Source organism: Chinchilla lanigera, unplaced genomic scaffold (assembly GCF_000276665.1).
Source record: "Chinchilla lanigera isolate Chin_1 unplaced genomic scaffold, ChiLan1.0 scaffold00047, whole genome shotgun sequence".
NCBI lineage: Eukaryota > Metazoa > Chordata > Mammalia > Rodentia > Chinchillidae > Chinchilla > Chinchilla lanigera.
In genome coordinates, this window is record NW_004955448.1 from 3,040,071 (window position 1) to 3,063,369 (window position 23,299).

At 35.8% G+C, this 23,299-nt stretch overlaps 2 protein-coding genes and 1 pseudogene across 2 annotated transcripts in view; all 3 read left to right on the top strand.

The window, feature by feature from the left end:
* LOC102006182 (arylacetamide deacetylase-like) overlaps positions 1 to 4,350 on the top strand; it is a 13,337-nt gene extending 8,987 nt beyond the window's left edge. Inside the window, exon 5 of the mRNA XM_005393036.2 lies at positions 1,130 to 4,350. Coding sequence (XP_005393093.1) covers positions 1,130 to 1,726 — 597 coding nt within the window. The 3' untranslated portion in view covers positions 1,727 to 4,350. The remainder of the gene's footprint in view (positions 1 to 1,129) is intronic.
* The window catches only part of LOC102019755 (arylacetamide deacetylase), a 328,447-nt gene that overhangs the window by 121,659 nt on the left and 183,489 nt on the right, over positions 1 to 23,299 (top strand). The window lies entirely within an intron of this gene.
* LOC102019123 lies at positions 9,246 to 10,434 on the top strand (annotated as a pseudogene).

The following is a 23,299-nucleotide window of genomic DNA, read 5'->3' on the forward strand; positions in this document are numbered from 1 at the left end:
CATTCTAAGGGTTAAATAAACAAATCTGGGAGAATGAAATGAAATTTAAATAATTTCTCTAAAATGTTCTATTTTGATTATTATAGTGCAAATGTAGATGAACATAACACATTGTGAAGTACTTGGGTACACTCAGCATGTGTACAAATATAGAAATTATACATAATTTACATCTTTTATGCTATGCATATGAATGATGAAAGCCTACTACAGTATATTTTAAGAAGGTGTTCTTAAAATTAAACTTTTTGAGAAATATTTTAGTGGATCACTTGTTGATCCACTTTGTTATCTGCCCATATTTCTTTTGTATCACTGGTCTATATAAATATTTGCATATTAATTCTGATAAAGAGAGACTGAAAAAATTATTCTAATCCAGCCTGGACAATGCATCTAAAAGTGCACCTTAATTTAGTATAATTATCTTATGTGTTTTACATGTTTTTGACCTATTGGCCAGTTTGTTAATATGTATATAGTAATTAATTTCTTAAGGATTAATTAGATAAATAAATGATCTCAAAATGATAAATTAAAAAGTGGAGGGAAGTGGAAAAAGAACTAGGGAATTTTATTACTTGTACCAATTCCCTAAAAGGAATGTAATCCTATGTACTCCAAACACGTACAAATAAAAATTTTAATTATCCTGATATTGAGGAATGATTTAATTGAACACCTCACTAACAATGCTTTCCAAAATCATCTAAAACAGTGGGTTATTTTAGGAAAAAAGGCAGAAATACTTAAATGATCCATGTTCCTGCAAAAAACTGTAGTCCTGTTTAGTTACTTTTGTACTATCAGAAAATATTCAAGTTAAATTAACACCGTCATTCATCTGCCATCCATGGCTGAAAGCATATGACAGGAACTCACTGCTGTTCAGGTCTTTCTGAATATCCCTGAAGAGCACTGCACGGATGATTTTCTGTAACTTAAAAGAGTGCTTCAGTTAAGGCATATTTAATACTGGAAATTCCTTTCAAATATTTAAAAAGCTTATTTTGATGGATGGTATGTTTTGGTTATTATACCTTGAGATTTTATTTAATTTATAGAATAAAATTTCAGTTGAGTATTGTCAAGGCATTAATTTGTGCAAATATTTTCAATTTCTTCTTAGCTCTTAGATAACCCAGAAGTCAAGATCAAACTCAAGATCCAGGCTTTACTTTATCCTTCCCTTCAGTTTCTCGATTTTGAATCACCATCATATCAGGAATATTCACATATGCCCCTGCTGTACAAGTCACTCATGGTCAGAGTCACAAGTGAATATTTTACAACTGACAGATCTCTTGAGAAAGCCATGCTGTCCAACCAGCATGTACCTGCAGAATCCAGTCATCTCTTTAAATTTGTTAACTGGAGTTCCTTGCTCCCTGAAAGGTTTAGAAAAGGATATATTTACAAAACTCCAACTTACGGTAGTTCTGAGTTATCTCAAAAGTATCCCGGGTTCCTCGACGTCAGAGCATCCCCTCTGTTGGCAGATGACAGTAAGTTGCGTGGTTTACCCTTGACCTATGTCCTTACTGTTCAGTATGATATCGTCAGAGATGATGGACTCATGTATGTCACCAGACTTCGGAACGCTGGAGTTCAAGTGACCCATAACCATGTGGAAGACGGATTCCATGGAGCTCTTGCAGTTCCTGAACTTAAAATAACATATAGAGTTCTTGACCAGTACATTGACTGGCTAAGGAAAAATTTATAATAAAACAGACATCAATGGATATTTTAAAACTATGCCAAAGCTCAAATCCTAGGAAAATCTACATGGTAGAAAAGGGTTTGATCTAGAAAGCGCTATTGAATATTCATATAAAGTGTTAGAATTTCAAGTTTCTTCTTTTTCTTTCTTACATGTTGTGAACTTATCCAATATTCATTTTGTAAATGTGCTATTTCTGACAACTTGCTTCACGTATTGTAAATCTTGCTTTTGTATCTTTGTCTTTGAGTACTTTTTTTGTGTGCTACCTACTGTTAACAATTACAGGAAGAAAAATGTAAGAAAACATTGCCTATCCGAGCAATGTCACTATTTGTATCAAGATACATTTATGATTTCGAGTACTCTTTACCACTACTATGACTTGATTCTCAAATTTTTCCAAAACTGTTTTCCTCAGTGCAGTGCCAGTTTATTACTCTTGTACACCTCTGCTCACTGAAATGTCATTAAAATCCCAGCAACTGCTGTCACGCTGTGATGATCACTGCAGCACTTTGAGGAATTAGAAGTTTTGTGTGTGGGAAAAACAGGAAGTCTGAAGTTCATTAAATACCTGAAGAGGTTAGAAAGTAACTTAATAATAGACTTCATAGGTTTCAGAAATTGAAGTAGATGAACTGCCATTGAAAATTCAGACAAATTTACTCTGTGTAAAGCCCATGTAGATCCTGCAGAGAGGAAGGAAAGATGTATGGATTATGCTTTAAGATCAGGCAGAATATTTATTTTGCCCATGAACGATCTCATGCTTGAACATCATGAGGAAACACATCCACCAGTAATATCTCGTGGTGGAGCGGCTCTATCCATGTGACCATAGGTTACCAAGTCATGGCTCTCTTTGTATTTCACTGCTGTTAGTATCTGTTGTTATGTTTGTACTCCTAACTATTCTATTTTTCAGTACCACTTGAAAATGTTTAAGGTGGTGATCTGATTATGAAAAAGAGCTACCCTTAAAGTCATTCCATTTCATCAAAATATTGACAATCTCAGTCTCTAAACACATTATGCTGCCACATCTAGGATCATATCATAAGATGTTTTTCAAAATAGAAATATTGCAATTGGGAAAATAACAATCTTATACTAAGAAATATGACAATAATAAGCAGATGGCAGAACAAAACTCTGATATCTACCAATAACTCTTTACATATCTATTCTGAAATAAATATTCCCTTAGTAAGTAAACCAGTTGAGACTTAATACTAAATGTAATGAGTGAGCATAAATATTGTATACATACTCTTAAACTGATTTTTTTATATTGTGAAAATACCTAAAATTGATAATTTTTTGCTTTTAAATAAATTGTAAAATTAATTCATGGCTGGGGCTTGATATGGTTGCTTGTTATCTTTCCTCAAAGGTAAGGAAATGTGGCACTTACGTGGACACTGAGAAGCAAACATCTTCTTGGTCAGAAATATAGGTGATCAACTCTCATCCATAATGTTATTACATTAAATAAATATTTTCACGATTATTACACCCAGTGGAATGTACTTAAATTCATTCCTACTTGGGGAGCTGAAGCAAGAGGATTGCAAATTCAAGCCCTGATTGGACAACTCAATGAGATGCTGTCTCAAAATAAGAAATGAAAACCATGTGCCATTGCACCAGTTGAATAAATCTCCTAGAAACACACACACACACACACACACACACACACACACAGAGTCATTTTATTGAAGTTCACGTATCTAACATTTCAAAAATTTGAACGGTTTATTAAAGGGCTAACATTTGAAAATTAGCATAGTATTTTATGAACTTGGGTGGCAGTTATGAAATATCCAAGTGCGGCTAACGTTTTGGGGGAAATACCCCATCCATTAAAACCATGGACCAAGTCCACTTTCAGGTATTTTATCAAAATGAATTAAAACACAATTCTACTAAAAACTTTAACACTTAAATTCATTTTATCTTCATGGGCATGAAGAGTTGATGGAGGATTTTTTGTTTGTGTTTTCTTTCTCTTTGACTTAACATCACTGAGAAGTATTTGAGGACAATTCCTTCTCTATATTTGCTTATACCACAAGATCTGGTGATGAGGTGTATTTTGTCCTGGTCTGCTTTTGCAGAGGATTCCCACTCTCTACTGTGTTGTTCAGACATGGTAAATTAAAACCTGCAGGGGAATCCAGACTGTAGCCACTTTTCATATTCTAGGCAAAAAATTGTTCATAAATTATAAAGAACTACTATCAAAAAAGCAATAAGACTTTGATGAGGACTTGTGGGAGAAAGAAGAGTAAGAGGGGAAGAGGTGTCATATGTATCATGATCAGTCATAAAACAGCCTACGGTCCTCCAAGCCAGTGCCACCTACGTGTTCTGGAGTCACCTGCTGAGTCTCAGCTGCTCTGCCTAAGGTCTCTGAAGATATTATCTTTGACTTCACTGTTAACCTCTCACTATTACTCTCATAATCCCAGTGCTTATGTAGATAAATCATTTACCAATCTCAACTCCTCGGTATTGGGCAGGCTGTCATTTAATCACATTGTTCTTGTCTTGAATAAAATGTTCTCATTGTCATCCCATGCAGTGTGCCAAGATCAATAAATGTGTAGCCTCTGTAATTCCAATACCAAACACCCAAGTTATTTCAAACTGCCTCCTCGGTTTCAACAATATCAAATATTTTTACAATTCATCAAGTGCTCCACCAGTTGCCTCTTCCTCACTGTTGTCATGTAATGTCTTTGGCTCCTCACCCATATATGTTCTAAAATCGCCAAGAGCAGAATACCATCTGGTCACTTGTCTCTCCTCAACTACTTGTTTAACAAAACTCCACTGATGAAGAAATCCACCTCTCTGCATACCATGCAAATGAACATTTGCAGCTAAACTTGACTGAAGAAAACCAAGATTGTGCTGAAATTTCCTTCTTTGACATAATCCTGCAAGCCTCAGTTGTGGCATTTATAATGTCCGGCAATCCCATCATGCTTCAGGGAAGTGAGTTTTGTATTCTTTGCCAGTTATGCTAATTGTAAGCTTGACAGGATTAAGAGATTGCTGGAGAGGTGATCAGGCCCTGAGAGTTTTATTGGATTAATCCGCTGGTGTTCATATTGGAATGAGTTCCTACGAGCGGGGGCACAATTGGAGGGGCTGACACTGGAGGCCCCTGGCCTGTGATCTCGCTCGTCCTATGTCTCTGTGCTCTGCATCGCAGTCACTGTGAGTGAGCACTTCCCACTGCCCCTCAATGGTGAGTCCGCTTTAAAGTCAGACAAGTGTGCACTGAAACCTCTGAAACCAGCTCTCCTCATTTGAATTATGAGGATTCCCATCACTGGTATATACAGTACTACTAGTATTTTTTTTTACAAGAGGATGAGTAATTAAAACAAATGAACCTAAATATATCACAACACTTGCATCACCTAAAAAATAAGTATGAATTCCTTCAACTTTCTTAAGTATCTTATTCAAGTAGCTCAATTTAAGGCAGAAACATTCCATGATGAAATTAATTTTGATAAAATTAATTTTGATAAAATTAATATCTTGAGAATTTATTTTTGTGTAAATAAAATAAAAGATAAAATCAGTAATCATATTTTTGAGATATAAGATTAATAAATCCATGTCCAATGAGTTTTGAAATAAATGCAAATCCAAACTTTCTTACTCTGAAGAGAATATACAAAGTCTAATTCCACATTAAAGAAATTCATTCTCCTTTATAATGAAGAACAATTATTAGAAAATAAGATTATTGATTATGTGCCTCAGGTCTGTAAATTAAACTCTCTTCCAGCAGCTTTCTCATTTCGAGAATACAGAAAGTGTCAATTCATCAATCCTCATTATGAAAAGTAAAAGACATAATGTGTGACATAACTAATATTCACTATAATTGCTACTGCTGACAGTTTATTCACTTAATGAAATGAAATGAAATGAAACAGGAAGGTCTTTTTGCCTCTGAGGAAGAGTGAGAATGTACACGGGGTCAGATCGCCTGAATTAGATCAATTAAGGACACAATGAAATGCTTTTTCAAGGCTGCTTTTCCAGTGGGGGCAGTCCACAGTAGCACTCACAGGATTTTTTGATCACAAGTCAGAAAGACACTTAGCAGATGAATTCTAGAACTGCTTCACAACATGGCAAAAATGACAAGCCAGGTGTTTGTTCTTGTACCTTGGATATATTTTTCCATTATTTCTTTCATTATTTCTTTCACTATTTCCATTATTTCTTTCATTATTTCATTTTTTATCATTCTCTTTCTAGAAATTAAAACAGATGGATTTTATTTCTCATTTTTTGAACTCTTCAAATTTCTGCCAAATCCTTTTAGGAAAGTAGAGCCTATACATACAAAATACACATTTTATATGAGATGGTGAGAATGGATTATAATCAAATGAATGACTGATTGCAGATCATGAGAAATTACTTGAAAGACATAAGACAGAAAAAGAGATTAATGTGGGCATATGATGAGAGTAGATTTACCAATGAGGGGAAGCCCTTGTGAAGAAGAAACAATACACCAGATCCTCAAGAGAATCCAGCCATATTGTAAGCTGAGGAAAATGTGTTCTCCAGCAGAGATGGCAATAAATGCAAATCTCATGCTTGCAAAATATTGACATTGCAATGAATGGGACTATTTCTGCAATTTAATTGGGAGGGATTAGATGTGTCATCATGCAGTGCTCTTTGGTAATAAACTGTTTTAATATGGATATTTACAGTTTTAAAAAGTGGTTTTATTTTTCTAATATTTGCTATTTATACTTCAAATGTTGTTGTTATTTGATCCTTGCTACTTATTACTTTTTATCATTAAAGTCCATTTAACATACCATATCTCGATTTTGAGATTTTTCTCATCTTTTGTAGTTGTTTTGAAAGATTTATTTTTTTCTGCCACTTACATATGAATATATCTTCCAAGCTCTCAAAATGCTCTGTCTAAAAATTTTAGGATATATTTTCTTATTCCTGAATTTTCTCTTTTTGCTTATTGTACTGAATTATTTCCTTGATCAATTTGATATTTTTAATTTCATATTTAGTTAGGTGGCTTCCTTTAAATTCCTGCCAATCTTTGCGTATCTAGTCACATATTTTATTGAAGAATTATGCTGTGAATTAGGACTCTAATCAAGAATCAAATAAGCTGAACTTTGAATATAAGTAAATGATATGCATGGTTTTTGTGCTTGAACTAATAATTTCTTCTCCTTGAGCTTGTTTTCCCTTTTCTCAAACAGCTATGACAGTACTATCTGTGTCACAGGTATACAGGGTAATACTTAGAACACTAACTTCCATACAGTGCTTGGAACACAGTTTTCTTCTAAGGCAGAAGGACAGGCTGCAGCTTGACAGACTACCCTGTGTTTCTCTCCCTTCCATCCCTTGTGCCTCAGTGCATCTCCCTATATACGTCCTGCTTTAAACCATACCGCTGTGTATCACCCGTGTCCACTCATCTCCAAAGCACATCAGTCCCTCTCCCTGGGAGGGTGGAAGGGTTTCCCTTTGTTTCATTTTGTTGGTTAAATCCTACTTTAATTTTTAATCTTTAGTTCATGTTTGTAGTATGCAATGATAACAATCATGTTGGACATCTAGTAAATATATTTAACACATTTTAATTCTTTTTAATTCCCCTTCCTCTCCCACCTTTTCTCTCCAAATCTTGGTCTCTTTTCCATTTGAAAAAGATCTATCCCTCTGTTTCTTATTACTTACTTTACATTTTGCTTCTTATTTATTTTTTGATTTTCCTAAAAACAAAATAAAACAGGGTCTCACCATTTAGTCCAGAATGATCTTGAATTCACTATCTAGCCCAGTCTGGCCACAAACTCACATTGAACCTCCTGCCTCAGCCTCCCAAGTGCTGGAGTTACAGGCATGAGCCACCACACCCACTTTTCTTCAGGTTTCTTATTAAGCCAAGCTATATAATAGTTAAGTTTCCATGTATAATTTATATTACTTACCATTATTGTCTCAAGGTTCATCCATTTTTCTACAAATGACTGCAATATATCATCTTTTTGCAGAGTACTCAGTAAAAATCAGTGTGGAGAGTCCTCAAAACACTGTGAATACAAATTTCAATTTACCTATCTGTTCCTCTTCTGTACATCTTCCCAAAAGCTTTAAAGATATCATATGACAGTGATACAGGCATACACGAACTTACAGCAGCACAATTCATAAGAGCTGAATCTTGGAAACTGCCTACAGATCCATGAACAGATGAGTGGATAAAGAAAACGTTCAGTAAAATGCCTAAGAAGTGGTTTTTCTCTCAAGAGTCTGACTGTATTCACCTGCCCTGTGCTTTCAAAGTACTTGGGGCAGAGCTCTTTTACAAAATTTAACATTAATTTTTAAATTTCATTTACTTTTCACTTTTAAGTAGGGGTTTTGGGGGAATGATTTATTTTGTTCATCTCTGCAACCTTGAAGTTTAGAAGAGAACATGACAATTTTTGGCCTAAGGCTCAAACAAGTCTGATTACTCCTTTTGACAACTGTTTTAGGTGTAAGTACTGCATTTCTCTATTTTCTCAAAGGATAAACGAGACTTATGTATAAGGATGACATTCATTTTGTCTAATCTAATTAGGGATAAATTTGCACTTGTAAGAACAAAAATCTCTTTGAATTTGGAATTTCAAGTCTAAATTGTGTTTCAATTTCTTTTTAGTGTACATTTGTCAAGTATGGGGGGCTGTAGATTTTATCATTAATTCAAATTATATCCTCTGAAGAAGTCCCACCAACTTCAGATGAATATGACTCTGTGACTGACACAAAATTCAGCAACACTCTCGTCCATGTGTATGTGCCAAAGTGGAGAAGTCAGAGGCACTAAGAAGGGCTGTGCTTTTCATCTGTGGTGGTCATAGGTGGTTTGGAAGTCCTGCCAAGCAAATGCACTGAAAAGTATTGCCACTTATATAACCTTCAGAATGTACCATGAAGTTCTTGCTGTCTTCTGTTGCTTTGATGTCTAGTGTAGACTTGTTTTACCTTAAATATTCAAATTATTTTTTCCCACTTATATATATGAAGTTCTTAATCAACCCACGTAGAGCTAAGAAAACATGTCTTTCAATTTATTGATTTACAAAGCATAAATTGTTGTTTGCCTTATTTTCTACTTGCTGTAACAGGGCCAACTAATATGTTAAATCACTGACTCATGTGTCTTCTTGTGCCTGGCAATCTTCCAGCCATGTTGGGCAAACCTTATAATACATAAAATACTTCAAGTGGTTTTAGTTCTAAGGCAGCAATCTCTAATTAGCTCCTGTGCCAGTAAATAATACATCACATCATAAAGTGACAGTGTAGGAAATAATAGTTCAGCACATTCAAGATTGGTTGTAAAGGGTAGACAGATTTCTGTGAAGCAGAGACATTAATTTTGGGTGGAAGAGTGAGCAAACAGCAGAGTTTAAGAAACTGACCAAAGTGCCAAAAAGTGAAAACGATGCCAAAGAAGGAGTATAAGAAAGATCGATTTATGCAAAGTATTAATGGCCCAAAATGCACTCTAACTGGGATAGAAGTATGTATTTTGAATACTGAACTTTTTATGTTAGTACTGCTAAAGAGAGGCTTAATGTATAAGCACATAACAACATGTTCCAGGAAACAAAAAATTAAGAGATAAGGAAATGAGAGGAATCATTGCTAATCCTAAAGAAATTTAGTTGTGAAAGAATAAAGTGGTGTTATATAAAAGCACTTTATTTCTTGTTTCTGGAGAAACATGATCAAGTGTGTAGACTGAAGGAAATCAGACAATCAGCAGAAATAGACTGGAAAGGCTGGGAGGATTGATTAAGCATCCTAGAGAAAGAAAGAGGGAAGAAGAATGAGAGAATTGATGAAACAACTGCATGTGGGTAGAGGCATAGAAGTAGACAAGGTTAGCAAGTAGTGTACCTTTAGACAGGATGAAAAAGTAAAGAGCAGTCTCAGCAAAATGCCCCTTCAGGATAATAGAATAGGTGCAAGGAATAAATGAAGAAATGCTTTCAAAGGAAATAATTTGTGCAAATATTCTTAATTTCTTCTTAGCTCTTGGATGACTCAGAAGTCAGTATCAAATTCTAGATCCAGTCTTTAATTTATCCTTCCCTTCAGTTTCTTGACTTGACTTTAATTGACCATCATACTGAGAATATTCATGTGTGGTTTTTCTGTGCAAGTCATTCACAGTTGGGCTCACAAGTGAATATATTACAGCTGACAGATCTCTTGAGAAAGCCATATATTCCAACCAGCATGTACCTGCAGAATCCAGTCATCTCTTCAAATTTGTCAACTGGAGTTCCTTCCTCCCTGAAAAGATTAGAAAAGGACATATTTACAAAACTCCAACTTAGGGTAATTCTGAGTTGTCTCAAAAACATCCTGGGTTTCTTGACATCAGAGCATCCCTTCTGTTGGCAGATGACAGCAAGTTGCGTGGTTTACCCCTGACCTATGTCCTCACTTGTGATGTCTTAAGAGATGATGGACTCATGTATGTCATCAGATTTCACAACACTGGAGTTCAAGTGACCAATGACCATGTGGAGTACAGATTCCATGGAGCATTTTCATTTTTAGAAGCTGAAGTTTCTCATAGGCTGATTATTTTGTTCCTTGAATTTTTATGGCAAGTCACCTAGGCTGAAAAGTCAGTACTTTAATTGGCTAATAGAAAATTTATAGTAAAACCAGGCATTAATATATGTTTGAATAATAAGCCAAAACTCAAAACAACAAAAAAGTACATCAATTTGTTTATTTTAGAAAATTCTACTGGTTTGATATAAAGTATAACTATTCTTACTGTAAATAATTATGTTTATTTTTTCTATCTTGCACTTACCAGATTTACCCAATGTTTCACACTGGAAATATGCTATTTCTGACAACTTTCTTCTTACACTGTAAATCTTATTTTTTAATATCTTATTTTCTTGAACACTCCTTTTTTGTATACTCTCTATTATTTTCAATAACATGAATGTGTGTCAGAAAAATTGCCATCTGAATAATGTCAACATTTTTATCTACACATATTTATGGTTTCAAACACTTATTAAGATAATGACTTGATTCTCCAAAACAGTGTCCTCAGCATAATGCCCATTTATTAAATCTTTAAATTTCTGTTCACTGAAACACCTCTAGAATCCAGGTAAAAAGTGTTACACTATTTGATATGATAATCACTGTGGTACTCTGAGGAATTAGTACTTTTGAGTTTGGGCAAAAAGCAAAACTGAAGTTCATGAAAGACCTAAAGAGGATGGAAAATAACTTACAAATAGCCAAAGATTTCAGAAATGAAAGTAGATGACTTGCCATAGAAATTCAAGGAACAAATTACTCTATGTAAAACCAAATCTGATCTTTGCAGAGAAGAAGGAAAAATAAAATGGATTATGCTTTAAGATCAGGCAGAATATTTATTTTGCCCATGAACGATCTCATGCTTGAAAATCATGAGGAGACACAACCACCAGTAACAATCCGTGGTGGAGCAGCTCTATCCACGTGGTTATAGGTTACCAAGTTATCAGCTTTCTTTGTATTGAGCTATGGTTAGTATCTGGCTTTGTACTTGCACCCATACTTACTCTGTTTTTGAGTACCACTTGAGTTATAATCTAGGTGGAGATAGGATGATGAAGGAGGCTACATTTACAGACTTTATTAGAGGGCCTAGCAACAAGCAATAAACTCATTATACTGCAATACCTATGTTCTATCTAAAGACATTAGGTAAGACTGCAATATCTAGGATCTATTTTAAGATATAAAAATTTTGTATTGGGTTATTACAATTTCTTATATGGAAAAACAATAATAACCATTTCATAGAACATGCTACATAATGCCTACAGCAATAACTTGTTAAATAAATTCTCAAAAATTTCCTTGCTGTCCCAGGCACACTTGTACTAGAAGAAATGTTTGGTACAGTCCCTCCATCTTCCTTAAAATATTTCCACTTTACTCCATGTTCACAAAGTCTTGTTGATTCCCATCTATGGCTTTGGTCATCCATTCTCAGTTGTATTTTATTCATGAATCAATAATACTGAACAGAGTTTACCACATTGTGGTATGGGTCAGTGCAACATGGTAAGAGAAGAGATTTTTTACGGCATTGTTAGAACAACTGAAACCCTGGAGATCTTATACTAGTCCCCCACAAATTCAGGGTCTCACTGAGATAGACTGTCTTCCCATGTGATTTATGAATAGGAGAGAAATTCCTTTTCTTATTGTTTGTCTTCATGAAGGAGGGAAAGGATGGTTTCAATTTGTCTTTGAAACATCCATAGCCCCTTGGGCTAGAGTAGAGAATAATGAATTTAAGCTAAAGCTCCAAGTCTGTGTCACATCATCAGAGTCCTGATGCCCAGTTCCCACTCTCCCACTCATGCTGCTAAGACCTTAGAGGCAAAGGTCCAGGGCTACTGCCATTCCTCCTCCTCCTCTTTCCTAGTTGGTCCAACCATTTATTCCTGGACACTGGAGTCCCAGGCCCAACTCCCTAGCCCATAAAATCCAGCACTCTCCAGTTCTGTTCTTTCAAACCACACTGTCAGAAAGCTGGGTGCTGCTGAGAAGCTCTGGTATGTGTACTGTGGAGGTGTGGACAAGAGGGACAATTAAGAGAATTTAGTCTCTGGGGAGAGAGGATGGACAGGTAAAATCACAGTGCAACATGAGAACGAAGGAGTGGCACAAAGAAAGTGGAGGACAGTGAGGAATAGGTGCGGCAGGAAAGGCCACACAGAGAAGACAACTGATACACCCGAGCTGTGCTCCCCAGAATTCCTACGCTAAGGTCCTAACCCCTCATTGTCTCACAGTGTGGCTGTGTTTTGAGATGGGACTTTATGGCAGTTACTAAAGTAAATCAAAGTCGCATGGGTGTGCTTTCATCAAAAGTGACCCCAGAAGAGTAGGTGTGAGAGCACACTGTCCTGAGAGAAAATCTTAGAAGGGAGGCAACACCAGGACTGCTGTGGGAAGAGAGACGGTGGTGGGAGCAGAGTCCATGTGCACAATGAGGTTAGAGGTGTGAGGCAAGCATGCAGTTCTAGCCTTTTAGGGGAGCAAGGAACACTCCCCACATTGTCATGAGAGGGAGCATAAGACAAAGATTTTCAGGTCTGCAGTACCACAGGAATTGTGACAGACACACGTTAAAGCCAAAAAGTAATAATAATAATCTGCTTCAGCCATTTTATTTCTAGTGAAATGACACTTTGAAAGATCAAGGATTCAATCTGTACCTCAAAGATGAATTATCATCTAAGGTCCATCCATATCAATGCACAAGCCTTGATTTCTTAAAATTAAATGATGCAAAAATATATCTGAGAGAACAAAATTCCAAAGGATGCCTGTCTAATAACGCTCTTGACCTACAATTCCCAACAAGAGACCTTGTCTATTCCAACCCACCCAGACCTTGCCCCATAAAGACCTTTCAAAATTGGAAAATGCCATTGCATGGCTTCCATACCTAAGGGAAGCAGAAGTCTGTATAGCTTACAAAGATTATCACGTCAAGATGAGTCAGTGTAGTTTTTATAACCACCTTGGCTTCCTTCATGTTTCCGGACTATCAGACTCAGGAGCTACACCCTTGGTGGTCTTCTGTCTTTCATACCACTCCTCAGATAGTTGGTTCCACCTTCACACATCTTTCTCACTGACCTATTGAAATAGTGTTCCATTTACCTTATCCAGTATATTGTGTCCATTCCTTCCCCTACTTACCTTCTCTTATTCAAACAATTCAAGTGGAATCCTATTTGTTTTATTTTCCACAGAATTTACTATCTCTGAAATGATTCTGTTCCTTTATTCACTCAGATTAACTTCACTGGTATGTGGTAATTTAATACCTATTTCTCAAAATCAAGAGAAAAATAAATTGGATGAAATTAAATGTTTTATTTGAACTAACAGGGAGTTTAATGAACTATGTTTTACTCAACATAAGATTGGTATATGTGACACATTTTTCATAATGGTCTACGATCATTTCACTATTTTTAACTAAATGTAGAATATCAAACAAGTATATATTTCTCTGCTTTCTCAAGTAATACCATAAATTGAGAATGAAGGAATTCCATCATCTGAATCCCTCTGAAACAGATATTTTAAAGGTAGGAAGTTGGGTTTCACAAGTTTCAAGAATATAAAATGATTTGAGAAAATGGAAGAGGCGTACACATAGAAAATTTAACCATAGAAACCAGACAGATTTAGGATTTTGAGACACAAGACAGTGTGAAACTCTGTAGTACTTGAAGGTTAAAAATAAGAGTTTATAAAAATCTTAGAGGAAACTGATAAACTCATGGGAGCCTGGATTTTAATTTTCAAAATGAATTAAAAACTCATTCATCTTTGAGACTGAAGAATGGAAGAAAGGAAACAAGCAATCAATTAAAAAAGAAGTGGTGAATTATGAGACCTTCTGGCTATCTACAGTTCCTAGTTCTACATGCATTGCTGTTAGGCTGGCCCATTTAAGAAAAACATTGAAATTTTTTCTCAAATATCTGAACAACTACAGTGATAAGGCCAAAGATTAACATCTGTTCATTTTCCCTAAATTGTTTCACTACTACCTACAACATTGTAAAGGGAAATCCACTGATTAATGTAGCAATTCAATTTCTTGTCATTTAATGTAAACTGAAATAAAGATTACTCAGCAATTAAAGCAAGTTTCCAATAGGAAATACAGAGACCATTTTGCAAAAGAAGAAAATTAAAAATAAGAGAGATAAGTCATTGAGCAGGAAAACCATTTTAAACCCTGCAATCAAATTATTTATTATCCTAAAAGAAGAACTAATACAAAGGAAACAAAAATAGGATAAAATGAACAGAAAACAAACATCTAGGGATATATCTCATTTGCAGAGTATAAGATTAGCATGAGGGAGTCCTTAGGCTCAGACTCCAGCACCAAAGAGGAAACAGAGGGAAAAAGAAGCCTTGGGAAACAAATACGTGGAATGTGTGATAGCATAAGTAAAAACTCTAACAGAAACATGAGACTAAGTGTGCGTGTCTCAAAAGCAAATCCAGTAACAAAAAATTTATAAATAACATATTACAGGACAACCTGAGAAATGATTCAAGAGTTGCAACTTACATAAAAGGAATCAAGGTTCTAATGTTTTGAAAAGGAAATACAGAAAAAAAAAAAAGATGGGAGTAGATAGTGTTATACGGTGTTATATCTAGAATAGCCATAGCACATTACCATGGACACTTTTGCTAAACAACAAATTTACTTTTCTTGGTTATAGGATCTAAAACTCTGAGATTCAAGATCAGTAATGTTAACTTGGTACTCGTACAGTAGCTTGCTTTGGAAAGCTTGTGATTAGGAGAGGATATTGAGAAAAGGAGGTTGCTATAAGTTTCTTAACACAGATATTTTCTGAGAGATTGAGTTAAAATCAAGTACTTTACTGGCCAGTGACTCCAATAATATAAATATTAGAAAATAAAGTCAAAATTAGAAAGTGGAAAAGAAAATATGCTTGTGTTTGCTGAGAAACCTATCATTTAATAATGTTAATATAATTCTACAATTACTTAAAGCACTTTAAATGTCCCATGTGCCCTTATTATGTGAGTAATACCTTCCATCTTAACTGGTTACACATGATTTGCCCAGATTATTTTCTTTCCTCCTGTATTCCAGTTTTACTGGTTTCTGCTAATGTGCATGAGTTTCCTTCTAAAACTATAAGGTCTGGATTCCCTTCAACCCTCACTTACTCTTTATTAATGAACACAAATTGTGCTCTTCAGAATATTTATGCTCATAACCTTGAAAAACTCAGGACTCTCAATACTATACACTACTATGCATATCTTGGGCTATCATCTACTTGGTGCTCATAATAGTCCCTTACTTCTATCCATTATCCAGTTTTCCCTTACTAAATTATTCCATTTTCCATCCCAAAATCATAGCTGGTAAATGTCTTTCACCTTGAGCTTTAAACTCTACCTTTCCAGACTTCTGTTGTGAAATCACTGGATCTTTCTCCTGTTTCAAAGAAGCCTTGCAGTAACACTGGGTTTTACTCATTTTGGCTAGGAGTGACTACTGAGCTTGCCAAAACTGACTGAGAAATAATACAGTGTGGGACAGAAATATAGATGGAAGTACATAAAATAATGGGTGGGCCATCCATGGACTAAAATAAATGTAGGATTCAGCTATACAATTGAAGTGCATTAAGTCATAGATGTTATAAAGTTTACCAGCAGATATAGCTTAAATGTTACTTGCTACTACTCCTTGATAGAGTTTTAATATGAATCTACAAGCAATTCATTTATTATGGGCTCTGTGCGTCAAATCTGTCTGCTAATTTGAATCTGTATTTGTAGCTGCAACCCAAGACAGACATCTACCTCAGATCAGCAAGCAATAACTTCTCATGAGTATGCAACCTTTGTGTCTGAGACACAATGCCTGACACCCACAGATTAATTGAGGAGAGGTTTATTTTGGCTCAAGTATCAGTCCATAGTTGTCTTGCTTCAGACAGGTCTGCGTGGCGAAGCTTAGCAGAGAAATAGTTGCTAACAGCATGGCCAATAGCAAGCAGAGTCAAGGGCAAATCTAGGATGGAGATGGATTCTTCCAGGTCAGGCCCACAGTGACCCTCCTCTTCTCACTCAATCCATGGCCTAACAGTAGGTCAGCTGTAACGCCCTCATAATCCAGTCACCTTAGAAACACATGAGGCTACAGGGCCATTGTAGATCTAATCTGTAACATTCCACCTCTGATCCCCAAACATTCATGGATACCTTTTATATAAAATATATTTAGTCCATCTTTAATAGTCACCAATGTTCCCACAGTTCCATTGTTGCTACAAAGTCTAGTGTCTCCTCTGAAACTTATTGTAAACTCTTAGCTGTGGATGCATGTAAAAGTCAAAAAGTAGTTAATAACTGCTGCCATAATGGCACAGGATAAACATTTCTATTCAAAAAGGGAGAAATAGGGGATGGAAATTAATGAGAAAAAAGCAACACCAAAACCCAGCAGGGTAAACATCAAATCCTGTAGCTTCATAAACAGCACCCAAGGCTAGGTGTGGCAAGATGTGAATTCCAAAGGAATTGCATTACACAAACAGCTAAGCTATTGTCAGTGGTTGTGACCCTCATGCCTTCCTCCTCAGCTTGACTTGATTTCTTTGGAGGTTTTAGGAAGACATTCCACATGCCTGACCTATTCACCTTCTGTGGTTTCCACTGCACTTTCAGCTTCATTCTTAAAACTTCAAGTACTTCCCTCTCATGGTCACACTGCCTGGCCTCCTGGGTCCTCTTCTACAATCTGGGTGGAACCCTTCCTGCACCAAAAACTCTTATATTTTGCATGCCAGATCCAGCAGTAGCCAATCCCTTTCAAACCATGTCTCCAGAGGACCCTGAATATATATTTTGCTGTTTTAACTGGTTTCTAAAAAATGAATTAATTTTAATTCATACATTTTCGTTGTATAAAATGATGACATTTATCATAGGGAACTTGTACATGATATACCCTGATTCTTCCTTTTTTCCCCATTCCTCTATCCTCCCTCAACCACCCTTCCCCTCCTTATTTATAAAAACTTTGTTTCAATTTTTTCTTCTTTTTTCACTTTTCTTTTCTCTGCTTTGCTGCTTTCTAATTCCCCTTTCCATTTGAATATTTCTTTCCTGATTTACAATATCGATTGTACCTTTTTGTCCTTATTTACACTTGAAGTTACTCACATCAGAGAAACAATGTGACATTTACAAAGAGTGAGTCAAAGGAAAAGCCAAAAAGAGAGATACATCCTTTTGGTCACACCCACCTTATCCCACCTCTTCTGGCCAAACCCTACCTCGTAACAGTAAGTCAGCTATAATGACCCCATAATTCAATCATCTAAACATCTGGTACTTTGGGACCATTTTAACTCTATACCATAATGAGTTCACAAGGAGGTGAACACACTTATGAGAATGTAATGCTGCTCTGATCTAACAGGAGGCAGACCATAATCAAGCAAATGATAGGGCAGAGCTATAAATACAAATGAAGCTTCACTTGCTTGCTCACTGCTCACCTCCAGCATACATTAGCAGTCTATGGCCTGGGGGCCGGCAATCCCTGCTGTTGTGGATTATAGTGTACATTTTATCATCATAAAAACTGTATTTTCATCTTATAATCACTTTTGGTAGTCCAAACTTCCTTTTCCCAACCTTTTCAGATCATTCATTCTTGACTTCTCAACTTCAACAATTTTCCCACTTTGTGTGGATCTGTAGATCTTTGAGTCCATAAGAATCTAAGAATCTAATAAAATTCCCACATATTTTTCCATCTCTCCTTCATGCCTTGATATCCTTTCTCTCTCAGCTAAGATTCCATAATCACTCATTTTAGCTCTTTTCGTGTGTGAAATATGAACTATTTTATTTATATCTCATTCTTACTCCAATACTCCCCTGACACAATCTTAAATGTACTTGAATCCAACTCATGGCCTGAACCCTGCTCTACATTCACAGTCAAACCAGCCTGGAGAGAAAGAAAAAATACCCATGCTATCTGTTCTCACAATCATAGCAACCAACATCAAGAAGACCCTTAAACAGAAAAATGACATGTTTTTCCTATTCTACAGGTTGTCCCTTGTATGTAAGCACCTACTTTACATTTTGTTCTTTCTCCCCTAACCATATTTCTACACACTTTCAGTGTATATTTTACTGGATTTTCTGAAACAAACAAAATAGAACTTCCCAACATTTCACATTACTTTGTCTACCAACATATCTGCACTCTTGTTTAGCTGTGTAACTATAGAGTCACATATAATACAGATTCTTACATATCCCACACTTTCTTACTTAACCATGCTCCCTGCTCCCAAACAGTGTGTGATAATATCTGTCCCTCTGGTTGCATTATTCTCATCTTATTTGTCTTATCAGTTGTATTTGCATCCTTACAATGACCTATTTTGCAACTATATATATTGACTATAATATTGGGGTGAAGTTATTTATTTACTCGATCTTAACTGTAATCTCGTGGCTTACTCTAATACAGTCATTATGCAGTCCAAAGTCAGCAAGTTTAGTCTAATGGTATTGGGGAAATATCTGTATTATCACTGTGATCTTTGACTCAGATACATGTATTCTTCCTTTCAGACTTGGCCCAACATGAAGGATCATGGATTACAGCATTCTGCCCTTTAAACCAAATCCACTTTATAAAAAGGCAAGAAATTGTATCACTAAGCAAGGAAAGCTTGGTGAGGTGAAGGTTTTCTTCAAGAGAGAAGCTGCACAATCGTGTTAGTACCTCAATGGTTGTGATTGGTAACTTAGAATTTTAAATGCATTGTTAAGGAAAAATTTTAAATAGTATTATTTTCAACTATAACAGAGATAATTTAAATACATCACTAATGTGTATACTACTTACCACATATATATGGAAGATGGCACATTCAATTTAACCTACTTATTAGATGTGGTAGATAATATACTGTAATTTATTATAGAAAGTTAATATTTTGCACATCATTTACTAGGACTATACTAATTATATACAAGTAGTCTACACTACACATCTTATGTTCACATATTAAAGCAAACTCTGTTTCGTGCTTTACTTGGAAACCAGATTTGGGAAGGTAAAAGATGATTCAGATATTCTCATCTCCTTTGAATGAGAATATCACTGAGCTGTGAGCTGTGGGAATTTAAAGAAAGAAGAGGTCAAGGAGGCTGGATTGGGCTGGTTGATTGCTGCTACTGAGGTAGTAACTCTCTTCACCTCAGCTTACTGACATTTTTTTTTTTTTTTTTGGTACCAGGAATTGAACCAGGATCTTGCACTTGCCAGGCAGGCACTTATGCCACTGAGATATATCCCCAGCTCCTGACATTTTTTAGTCTGGAAATGTTTTTTAGGCCTTCCACCTAGACTCTTAAAATTTAAAGGCTTAGTCTTTAAAAAAAGTGTCTTTGATTTGCTTTCCTCCTTCCTCTGACTACCGTGAGTATGGCTCCAGGTTGCTCTCAAATTTGTCTTTCTATAGAGCAGCAGATTTTAGGGAATCTTCACCAATGCTTGTCATTTGCAGCCCTGAAGAAAGCAATCAATACTCACAGATATTATCTTCTGAGATGCACTGCCTACAGATTGTCACTTCCTTTTTTTCTCTATCTACTTGTTTATTGAGGGTAATCCTGAGTCTTCCACCAGCCCCAGTGTGAATCTACTTGCCTCCCTAAAGAAGACCACAGCGAAGAAGGAAGAGAAGAAGGTTTAGGAGAAGAAGCTGACAATGTAAACTGTGTTCTCCCAAGGCTATTTGTGCTTACTTAATGAAAGGTTTTTGGGTCAAAATACCTCAACCTACAGTAGATTCAAGAACCTTCCAGTATTCTGAATTTTAGCTACAAACAAGGTAAGACCTGATTCCAAAACCAGAGAATAACTTGTAATAGACAGCAAAAAAACAACCGGGCAAAGAATGGTAAAAGTGTGCCTCAAGGCTGAGCACCTACAGAATAATCAGGCCTCTACTTTAATTATCACCAAGGATACCTGGTGAACATATCTGGAAACCTTCCAATATGGAACAACCCAACTTGGAACAACCAGACCTAGAACAGCCAGTTCTGGGGCAATCATCCTCAAAACACTCTGATCTCATACGCTCATGCTAGGACAATCCATTCCGCAACTGAGGAGAGCAACCCCTGAAGCTTGATATACAGTTGTGGCATAATTTTCTTGCCAGTGATTTGAAGATCACCAGGTAAAACACTGGGGGAAGCCATATGTACTTTAGAACCTCAGAAACCTAAATTATTATATGAACATGGAGCCTGAAGATGAATGAAGATAGACACAGAGTTTGAATTCATTCCTGGTAGGACTTTTGTTTTGTTTTTCATTTTGTTTCAGAGTGCTACGTCTAACAATATACTAGTACTCATTATGCCTATTGTGACAATTTGGGATATAAAGTACGACTGAAATCTAGTCAAGGAGGCTTAAATAATCTTGTTTACTACAGACAAATGCCTCTGACTATAGGTAAGTAGTTCTAAAATTCGTTTCTATAATTTTAGGGTGTTGAGTCTCCCTCAAGTATAGAAAGTAAAAAGATGTTTGTTGAAGGAATAATACAAACATGCATGATGAAGAATGTTTCTGTTTATGCTATGGAGAGCCTTTTCTTATTAAAGCATTGATTGGGGGTTTAGGGTATAAATCAGTGGTAGAGCATTTACCTAGTATGCTAGTGCCATCCACAGGACTACAAAAAAAAACAGAAAGCACTAAATTATACTTTTTTATGTGTTGCTAGGGATGGAACTAATGGCCATCATATTGAGTCACATCCCCAGATATTTTTCAGATTTTTCATAGTTGTTGGGTTGCCCAAGCTGGACTAAAATTTTAGATCCCCCTACCTCAGCCTCCCAGAGTTCAGGGATTACCAGTATACCCCACCACAGTGGATATGAATAATTTTTAAAATCCATCATTCACGTGAAGGCTTAAATTACAATGAGCTTCACTGATTTCTTCCACACCTTGGGCTCTGTGTTTCATTGTCACTCCCACCATGTTTGCTAATATTTTATACTTGGTTGTACCAGGGTAAGTCAGGTTTCACTGGCTAGTTTAAATATAAATGTATAAAAAAGAACTTTTAAAAAGAGGTCAACAAAGAGGTACTCCCATGACACAGAAGCATAGCCAGTATGGAAAAATGGGAAAATAAATTGAAAAGTAGAAAGGGAATTTGTTTACTTCTTTTTAAAATTAAATGTATTGGTACAATTTAGATGTACATACTGATCATGTGAATCATAGGGAGTTTCTGCTTTACATGGTGTATACTGATTCTTCTTTTTTTCTCCAATCCCCTCTCTTCCTTTCAACCCCTTCCCCTCCTTATTTACAAGACTTTGTTTCTATTTTATCCTTCTTTTATCTTTTTTCTTTTCCCTTCCTTTTCTCTCCCCTTTGCTCCTCTTTCCTTTTGAATGACATTTTCCTACTTCACAATATTTATAGCACATTTTAGTCCTTATTTGCTCTTTCAGTTTCTCACACCAGGGACACAATGTAATATTTACACATGTGTGTCTGATTTATTTCACTTAAAAGTATGGTCTCAAGGGGCATCTATTTACCTAGAAATGTCTCAAGTGTATTGATCTTTATGGCTGAGTAGTACTTCATTGTATGAAAAAAAACCCCAACATCTCTTTTGTTTATCCATTGGTTGATGGTTATTTGGGTTGTTTCTAAGATTTAGCTATTAAAAACTGTGCTGCTATAAATACAGGTGCACATATATTTTTGTATCATGTTTTTAATTTTCCAGGAAGATATCCAGAAAGGGAAAATAGGACCTCTAATTACAGCTTTTGAGGAATACCCACACTCATTTCCATGGTGGTTGCACCAATCTACACTTCTACCAACATTGGAACAGTTTCTTTTTCCCCACAGTCCCTCCAGCATTTTGTATTGGTTTCATTCTTGATGACAGCCATTCTTTCTGGAGTGAGATGGAATCTCAATGTTGTTTTAATTTACATCTCTCAAATGAGCAGTGATGTGGAACATTTTTCTCATATATTTATTTGTTATTTGTATTTTTTCATCTGAGAAGTGTGTATTCACAGAGGATTTGAAAAGGCCTGAGTAATGTCACTTAACCCTCCCTAAAAATTTCAACTATTGGTGGATGATTTTGCTACAAGAGTGCACTGATTAAGACAAATGTAAAAAGATCCACCACCAGCAATATAATACTATCAATTCAAATTGTATTCTTTAATGGGTCTTTATTATGGGTATTATTAGAAGTTGCAAATTTTAGCCTATAATGTTGCATCTGTAGGAATTTTCAATCTCTCAAGAAATACGCCGGTAGAAAATGATACTTTATAATAGTTATTATGTTTAGGAAAATATAACATGATTAACTAAGGCAGAGTGTGAAAAATGCTATACCATGAGGCTCCCCCACAAGGCTTGACTCCTGATCAGTGGGAACTGGGTAGTAAACCCTGAGCATTGATATATTGACATTGTTTTAGAGAAATGATGATAAAATATTTTGAAAAATTTTGCTGCTTTATTGTAGGTCTGAAATTTTCTACTATTTTATAACTAAATGGGACCTAGAGTAATTTTGTAAGGTATTGAGGTTTAATAAATGCATGTGATCAATGCTTTTATTACCTGATATCATATGATTAGCCTGAACCAAGTGGGGGATCTGGAATAGAAAATTCTAAAGCACATTTTATGCATTAAAAATGTCTGCAAGAGGAAGATAAGTGCTTTTGCTTAAAAACTCTGGGTACATGACATTCTTTTGATAGATACCGTCTCATGCTTCGTAACTTATCTTTCTGCCCAACACTTTTTAAGCACCATTT